The following is a 9,131-nucleotide window of genomic DNA, read 5'->3' as shown; positions in this document are numbered from 1 at the left end:
CATCATGAACATAGTCCTGTTCTTGTACCGGCATTAATGGGCTGAAGCCATCATGAACATAGCCCTCTTCTTCACCCCGTTCTTCCAACTGACCAACAACGGTGTCGAGGAGAAATGACGCAACTTCATCCCTTCCATTTGAGATTATGTCCCTCAATATCGCTTCTGTTTCTTCGTCTCGGCAGTGCTCCATAGTTTCTGCAAATATTTACAACATGTTTATATATGGTACAGATGGAACTAGTGGCAAATGTAGAACTAGCCAGCTAATCACAATAAGGAATCATGTTAGTGGCCTCGACGCTGCTTCTCTAGGGTTTGGGGTCGCCTCGACACAACAACGCTTCGAGAAAGTTAATTTGTCGGGTAGGGGCGCGGCGGGAGGGGGTAGGAGACCAACATCGTTTTCTCTCTAGGGTTTGGGTGTCCTCGAGAGTTTTGGTCGAGCGAGAGGGCCGAGGGGGGGTATTTATATCGACCGCCCCTCATGTCGAAGTTATCTCGAGGGTGTTATATCGACAACGACGCGACAACGACGAGAAAGGAAAATAATTAAGGAAAAGGAAGAAAAGAGGAAGAAGGAAGAAGGAAGAAGAAAAAAAAGAGGAGAAGAAGAAAGGAATAGAGGAGAAGAAGAAAAAATAGAATTCTCCTCTATTCCTTTCTTCTTCTCCTCTTCTTTTTCTTCTTTTTGTCCTCTTCTTATTTATTTTTCCTCTTCTTCCTCTCCTCTTCTTCATCTTCTTATTTTCCTTTTTGCTCTCATTCTTTTTCTTCTTCTTTCTTCCTTCTTCCTTCTTCCTCTTTTCTTCCTTTTCCTTATTTTACTTTAAATTTCTCCTCACTAACCTAAAATGCACTAACCTAAAATCGATATCTACTAACAACTTAAAAAAATAATACATATATGAAAAAATGCATATATGAAAAAAAAAACATCATCATATCATCAACAGAAAAAATAGTATTTTTTCTAAAAATCTATCTTTTGCATATATACATCAACATATATATACACTAACCTAAAATGCACAAAAATGCTATCGGAGAGGGGGTATATCGACCCCCCTCATGTATCCACATACATACATCTATACATACATATATACTTACATATATATACGTATAAATTTTTGCATATATAAAGTTTTGCATATATAAAGTTTTTCTAAAATCTAACTTTTGCATATATGAACGTATATACACAGAGAACGTATACATATATATACACAGAGAACATATACATAAAATGCAAAAAAAATAAGAGGAAAGGGCGCCGGCGGCCGGAACGAAGGCGGCGGCGTGTGGTCGGGGCGACGGCGACGGGGTTGGGGAAGGGGCGGCGCGTGCGGCGACGACGACGGGGTCGGGGAACGGGTGGCGCGCGTGGCGACGGCGACGGGGTCGGGGCAGGGGCGGCGCGCGCGGCGATGGCGACGGCGACGGGGTCAGGGCAGGGGCGGCGCGCGCGGCGACGGCGACGGGGTCGGGGCCGGCAGGGGCGGCGGGTGCGGCGACGGTGTCGGGGAAATGCTCGGCGGCGGCGACGGCAAGGTGGACCAGCCTGACGGCGTTGGGGCAGGGCTCGGCGGCGACGGCGACGAGGAGCAGAGGCGTCGGGGCGAGAAGAAACAGATGGATTTTGGCGAAAACTGCCAAGTGTTGTATATATACGAAGGGGATTGGTCCCGGTTCGTGACTGCTGTTGTGCTCCCCGAAAGGATTAATGTCATCCGCGCTTAAAGCAAACCATACATTCCTTGGCTCACTTGCAAACTCATCCCAGTACTTTCTCTCGATTTTTCTCCACTGCGACCCGTCAGCGGGTGCTCTCAACTTTCCGTCTTTCTTACGGTCCTCACTGTGCCATCGCATCAACTTGGCATGCTCTTCATTTCTGAACAGACGTTTCAACCGTGGTATTATAGGAGCATACCACATCACCTTCGCAGGAACCCTCTTCCTGGGGGGCTCGCCGTCAACATCACCAGGGTCATCTCGTCTGATCTTATACCGTAATGCACCGCATACCGGGCATGCGTTCAGATCCTTGTACACACCGCGGAAGAGGATGCAGTCATTAGGGCATGCATGTATCTTCTGCACCTCCAATCCTAGAGGGCATACGACCTTCTTTGCTGCGTATGTACTGTCGGGCAATTCGTTATCCTTTGGAAGCTTCTTTTCAATATTTTCAGTAGCTTCTCAAATCCTTTGTCAGGCACAGCATTCTCTGCCTTCCACTGCAGCAACTCCAGTACGGTACCGAGCTTTGTGTTGACATCTTCGCAATTGGGGTACAACCCTTTTTTGTGGTACTCTAACATGCGATCGAACTTCAGCTTCTCTTTTTGACTTTCGCATTGCGTCCTTGCATCGATAATGACCCGGCGGAGATCATCATCATCGGGCACATCGTCTGGTTCCTCTTGATCTTCAGCAGCTTCGCCCGTTGCAGCATCATCGTGCACATCGTCTGGTTCCTCTTGATCTTCAGTAGCATCACCGTATTCAGGGGGCACATAGTTGTCATCGTACTCTTCTTCTTCGCTGTCTTCCATCATAACCCCTATTTCTCCGTGCCTCGTCCAAACATTATAGTGTGGCATGAAACCCTTGTAAAGCAGGTGGGTGTGGAGGATTTTCCGGTCAGAGTAAGACTTCGTATTCCCACATATAGGGCATGGACAACACATAAAACCATTCTACTTGTTTGCCTCAGCCACTTCGAGAAAATCATGCACGCCTTTAATGTCCTCGGAGGTGTGTCTTGAACCGTACATCCATTGCCGGTTCATCTGCGTGCATTATATATAATTAAGTGTGTCAAAAATCATTACAAAACATTATGAATAGATAATTAAGTGACCAAATTAATAGAAGTTCATCATCACATTAAAACCAAAGTACATACATAGTTCTCATCTAACAACATAAAGCTCTGCAGAGCATCTAAATTAATTAAACCATACACTGAAACTATGTAAAACATTTCAATGCGAAAACAAATGCGATCATAATCGCAACCAATGTAACAACTGATCCAACGGCATAATGATACCAAGTCTCGGTATGAATAGCATATTTTCTAATCTTTCTAATCTTCAAGCGCATTGCATCCATCTTGATCTTGTGATCATCGACGACATCCGCAACATGCAACTCCAATATCATCTTCTCCTCCTCAAATTTTCTAATTTTTTCCATCAACAAATTGTTTTCTTCTTCAACTAAATTTAACCTCTCGACAATAGGGTCGGTTGGAATTTCCGGTTCAACAACATCCTAGATAAATAAAATCTATGTCACGTTGGTCGGCATAATTGTCATAAACAATAAATGAATCAATAGTTATGAAAAGATAATATATACCACACCTGAATCATAGACATGACGAGGGCCGACGGGGGCGGATACCAAAACCATCGCACTATATAAGATGCAATAATAAAAGTAAGAAAATTATACAAGTATCTATATAAACATACAAGTAAGAGTTTTTTTTCCTTTCAGAAAGAAGATAAGAACAAGAGGTTCACCACGGTGGTGCCGGCGACGAGATCGGCGCGGGCGATCGACGGCGGTGAAGACAGGGACGGGACGTGACAGACCACTAAACCTAGACAAATATTAAGAAAAATGGAGCTTGGAGGTGGAGCTTGGAGAGGAAAAAGCTTAAGTAGTGTGGCTCGAGCATTCCATCGAACACCTCATGTGCATAGGAGGTGAGCTAGAGCACCACAAAGCTCTCTCCTTGCCGGCCACGAAAAACAGAGCAGTGCGAGTGCTCTGCTCGCGGGGTATATATAGGCAATTAATTGGTCCCGGTTCGTGGCTTGAACCGGGACTAAAGGGAAGCCTTTGGTCCCGGTTCAGGCCACCAACCGGGACAAATGGTGGTTGGCCAGGAGCAAGGCACATTGATCCCGGTTCGTCCCACCAACCGGGACCAAAAGGTCCAGACGAACCGGGACCAATGGACCACGTGGCCCGGCCGGCCCCCGGGGCTAACGAACCGGGTCCAATGCCCCCATTGGTCCCGGTTCTGGATTGAACCGGGACTAATGGGCTGACCCGGCCTGGACCATTGCCCCCTTTTCTACTAGTGCAATGTGCTGATTATGATCCTGCAAAAAAAACATGGCTTGACTTATTATTGTATACGGGATGATACCACACACGTTGTTGCCGGAAATGTCATGCATATTTCAATGAGATATGATTGTGTGGAGTGTGAATATTTAAAGAAATATTATGATAACTAAAATTAGATATAAATAATAACATAATGAGGTTAAAATATTTATTAATTATAAATAGCATAATGCAATGAAATTCTCATGCATGTTTTCATGTTGAGGTGTTTTTTACTATGCAGGATTGCATGTTGTAGTGGACATTTTCTTATGCATGTTACATGATGAGGTTACATGCTTGCATGTGGTGAGAAATATGTTAACATTATACAATTAAAACCAATTGCACTTGTCCAAAATGAGAGATACATAAAAAATAGATCCAGTCTAATTAAGATCTTTAACAATTACTTACGCGGTACTAAGTACGCCAGAATGCAAGTCGTATTCTCGCGAGAAGACAAATGATCCTATAGACTGTGGCAATGCAGCCTATCAAGAGGAATCAAAGGAAGTATGAGTATAATGGTTTTCTTATACGAAAAAGGCAATGCAACATTATTATAACATGTGATTTTCAATCACCTGTAAGATAGTAACACGTAGAAGGTCACCTCGGAGTCCTAAAATTAGGGCTCCAGCTAAGGTGGCGGCTGGAGCCGCAATGAACCTCAACACCAAGCTCAACATGGACCAGCCTAGTCCACACACGATAAACTTGTCTTGTAGTCCTATGAACATGCCTATACAGTGCAACAATCAGAATTAACTTTCCGGCATTGCTAAGCCTCAGTCGACTGAGACTTAACCAAGTCTCAGTCGATGTTATATTCATAGGATCTTATGTTGAGATCCGTGCAAACTTTTCTTTTCATCTTTCTTTTTTCTTTCTTACATGTTATATCACCTGACCTAAACTTGGTTAAGTCTCAGTCGACTGAGACCTAGACACACCCTTAATTTTCATGCCTCAATCCTTGCATCTTTAGGCGCCCCTTTAAACTACATGGTTTGAAAAACACATGAATAGAAAAGGCACATAAATATGATATTATGAATTTTAGTTGTTTTTGTGTGTAGTCATATATAGAAGAGATAATAGTACTTGTTTAGTTGTAAGTTGTAACGCATAGAAAACACATGAATTTTCTATGGAGATCCAGACGCGTATATCCTACGTTTCCTCTCACTAGTAGAAAAGGGGGCTTTGGTCCACCCCGGGTTAGTCCATTAGTCCCGGTTCAGTCTAGAACCGGGACTAATGGGGGCATTAGTCCCGGTTCGTGCGCCCAGGGGCCACATGGGCCATTTGTCCCGGTTCATCTGGACCTTTTAGTCCCGGTTGGTGCCACGAACCGGGACTAAAGGGTGCGATGCCCATTAGTCCCGGTTCGTGGCACCAACCGGGACTAAAGGGTTAGACCTTTAGTCCCGGTTCATGCCACCAACCGGTACTAATGGGGTTTGAGGCATTAGTACCGGTTCGTGGCACGAACCGGTACTAAAGGTCCCATTTTCAAACTCTACCCCCACCCCCTGGATCGCCTTTTCAGTTTTAAAAAAAGTAAAAGAAAATGATGAAAATGTCAAAAAAATAAAAGAAAATAAGTTTCCCATGTGATATGTGGTCTAGTTGTTGGGAAAATTTGCAAATATGAATTTCGACTTTATTTACAAAATCTCTCGAAAATTTGTAAAAATGGACATAACTTTTGCATACTAACTCGGATGAAAAGGTTTTTTATATGAAAAATCATCTACTCAAAAAGTTACATCCAAATTTAATCGGGGGATCCCCGTTAAACATTTTTAGAATCCTCAAAAACCTAACAGAAAAAAAGTTACGGGGCTTTTAAGATCTAGAGTGGAAAAAATCGAAAAAATTTCAAACTATGGTCAAATTATGGTCAAACAATGGTCAAACTAATTATTCTAGAATATTAGTGTTACTAAATAATTATTTCAGTTATTTTGAATTTTGGTCAAATCTGGTCAAACTATGGTCAAACTGTGGTCAAACAATGGTCAAACTAATTATTCAAGAAATATTAGTGTTACTAAATAATTATTGTTTTTTAAAACAATAGTTTCAAACTCAAACAGTGAAATGTGTCACTTCATGCTCACGCAAAATTCCCGAGGGTTAATAGGATTGACATCTTACTATTGTCAGGAAAACAACAAGTGCAGACTTGGAAAAGAGGGAGAATAGAACGCGGAAGTTAAGCGTGCTCAGGCTGGGGGAGTGGGAGGATGGGTGACAGTTTGGGAAGTTGGATGATTAGGAATGATGAGGGGTAATTAGAGATTAGAGGATAAATTGAGCAGTGATGAGGGGTGGTGATTAGAGATTAGAGGTTAAAATAATTCAGAAATTTGAAAAAATAAATAAATAAAAACAAATTCAAAAAAAATCATAAAATTTCCTTTAGTCCCGGTTGGTGTTACCAACCGGGACTAAAGATGGAGCTCCACGTGGCCGCGACCTTTAGTCCCGGTTCCTGTTTGAACCGGGACTAAAGGGGGGAGGCATTAGTAACGATCCTTTAGTCCCGGTTCAAAAACCAGGACTAAAGGGCCTTACCAACAACCAGTACTGATGCCCCCTTTTCTACTAGTGTCTTGTGAACATAATCGGCCCCAAATTCAAAATGCTAATATGAAACAAATACAATATATATATATTGACTTGTTTTTTTTAAAAGATCGTTGCTATACATGTGGCACTCTCTCCATTACAAAGAGTAAAGTGCGCACGGATTTCAGAGTTAAACTTAACCATGAACTAGATCAACTAAATGTGGGTTATATGTGACAAAATTATTACATTGAATTGATATTCAAAACAAGTGTTCAGTTGTATAATTAAAATATACATTGTTGATCTAATTTATAGTGCTTGTACATCTTATTCATTGGAATGAAGGTAATACTATTTTTAGAAACGCAAAGTTGACATCCTGTAATATTTTTAGAAAGGCATATGAATAATATTTTTTTCAAATAAAGAAACGTTGGCTGTATTAATAAAGCGGGGTGGAAGCCAATTTCGGAAGAAAACAAAGAAACATAAGTTTGACTAATGCATAGCAAAACCGATCTTGAAATACGAATCTAATTGCAGTAGACTTTTTTGATAGCTATAAGTGCAGCTAGATTTGGTTGGCCATCACGTACCCATGCTGAACATTCCCATTCCAATGCCGGTCTTTGACATGATCGCGATCGAGCCATCTATGATGCTTGGCATCTTCAGGTGCCACCTACATAGTACTCCCTCCGTTCCTAAATTAAATCTTTGTAGAGATTTCATTAGGTGGACTACATACGGAGCAAAATGAATGAATCTAATCTTAAAATGCATCTATATACATCCGAATGCGGTTTATAGTGGAATCTCTACAAAGATTTACATTTAGGAACAGAGGAAGTATATGATTGCAAACACATGCACTAGATTACTAATTGGATGAATTGTTGCAACTATAGATTGTACTAAGAGAAATTCCCTAATTAACCAATTCTGTTGTGCAACATGGCACATGCAAACCTGTTTGCCACGGAAGACCACGCGACCCCTAGGAGGCTGGCGTACACGTTGGGGTTGCGGGCGAGCTTCACCCCGACCGCTCGCAGCAGCGGCGCCCAGAACGCGCACCCTATCGCCGCCGTCTTACGGCCGCTTTCACCTTGTGCCGGCCATTCGAAATCGCTCCCCAACGCCGCCTGGCTGCCGTCTTCTCGCGCGCCTCCAGCCGGCGCCGACAGATCGCCTTCTTCGCGCGCGCCTTGATCAGCATCAGCCGGCTCCGAGGTCACATCCAGCCAGGCCTGCCTCGCCTCGAAGACGATGAGCATCAGCGGGAACCACACGACGACCTGCAGGACCGAGAGCTGCACGATGATGTCGCCCGCCCACTTGCCGTACATGGCGTCCAGCAGCGGCACGCCCACGAGGAGCGCGTTGTTGAGCGCCGCCAGCGAGAAGCCAGTGACGCACCAGGAGTAGGACGAGGGCGCGCTGTGTTATGTCCCTCAACTCGAATTACTCTAGTTCATAGTGGCACAGGAGGGATTTGGGAGTTCAGAGAAGGTAGGGTTCGAGGAGGAAGAAGGGGATCGGGATGAGAGTACAATCCAGATAATTCTCCATGCCTCTTCACCTAACGCACACCAACACTTAACCACCCAGTTCCCAGGTGGCTGGGTCGAACTTGCGGCTGGGCCTCTTGTTTCTCCTGGGCCGGCCTTCTTCAGGGTTGTGGGCTGTAGAGGTACTTGGGCCCGTGACATTCTCCCCTCCTTCAGAATCGGCTTGTCCCCAAGCCGCAGCTCCCGAAAAGCCACTGCGCAGCTCGAAGTAGTCCTCCCACGACGCCAACGATGCCGGCTGATTCGTCCACTTGATCAACACTTGTGGTAGTTTTGCAGCACCTTGAGTGACGACGCGTCGAGCCAGTACTTGCTCTGGAATCCCCGGCGGCGAGTGTGGCATTGCTGGGTTCGGCAGCTCGGGCTCGACTGCCGTAGTCGGTGGTAGAGCTCCTCGAAGCAGCGACACGTGGAAGACGGGGTGGATCTTGCTCGATGCAGGCAGTTGAAGACGGGGTGGATCTTGCTTGACAATTTGAGTTCGTGTTTCATGATTCACATGTTGTCAAGAATGAGGTATTTTAAATCCATCAATCTCTTTTTTGAAGTTATCTTGGTATAGATTTCACCTAAAGCCTTCCTTAAGGAATGTTGCTAATTGTGGTGCCTAACGATAATCCAAGTTTCATCCTATTCTCTCATTAAAAGGAGTTTTCATCTCCTTGCTGATCTCAATCCACTTAACTATTTCCATCGGTGGCCGGTTGTCACCTCATCATTTTGAGATGTTTGCCATAAGCCCACAACAAGCTTGTGCTTTTCGTTGTTGATTTTGCAACAACTCCATTCAATCCTTCTTTGCAAGGATGCTTTCCAAGTTCATTTGTGGTAGAAATTGTCATT

At 44.0% G+C, this 9,131-nt stretch overlaps 1 protein-coding gene across 1 annotated transcript; it reads right to left on the bottom strand.

Moving 5' to 3' along the window:
* Positions 1 to 4,547: 4,547 nt before the first annotated feature.
* On the bottom strand, positions 4,548 to 8,271 carry LOC123067861 (probable auxin efflux carrier component 5b). The gene is made up of 4 exons (XM_044490472.1): positions 7,687 to 8,271; positions 7,314 to 7,399; positions 4,722 to 4,879; positions 4,548 to 4,628 (listed from the first exon to the last, which is right to left on the bottom strand). The coding sequence occupies exons 1-4, from the start codon at positions 8,064 to 8,066 to the stop codon at positions 4,548 to 4,550; spliced, it is 705 nt and encodes a 234-aa protein (XP_044346407.1). The 5' UTR covers positions 8,067 to 8,271.
* Between the last annotated feature and the right edge of the window lie 860 nt (positions 8,272 to 9,131).

The sequence above is a fragment of the Triticum aestivum genome, chromosome 3B (assembly GCF_018294505.1).
Source record: "Triticum aestivum cultivar Chinese Spring chromosome 3B, IWGSC CS RefSeq v2.1, whole genome shotgun sequence".
In the NCBI taxonomy this organism is placed as follows: Eukaryota; Viridiplantae; Streptophyta; class Magnoliopsida; order Poales; family Poaceae; genus Triticum; species Triticum aestivum.
The sequence above is the reverse complement of the archived record's forward strand: the minus strand, read 5'-3'. Positions and strand labels throughout refer to the sequence as shown.

What these genes read in the sequence shown, in the direction of transcription:
- LOC123067861 (XM_044490472.1), bottom strand. Translation starts at nt 8,066, where the DNA reads ATGTACGGCAAGTGGGCGGGCGACATCATCGTGCAGCTCTCGGTCCTG. An exon ending in TGGTCTTCCGTGGCAAACAG is followed by an intron (nt 7,400 to 7,686) that starts GTTTGCATGTGC and finishes AGTACTATGTAG; the next exon opens with GTGGCACCTGAAGATGCCAA. An exon ending in TACGTGTTACTATCTTACAG is followed by an intron (nt 4,629 to 4,721) that starts GTGATTGAAAAT and finishes TCCTCTTGATAG; the next exon opens with GCTGCATTGCCACAGTCTAT.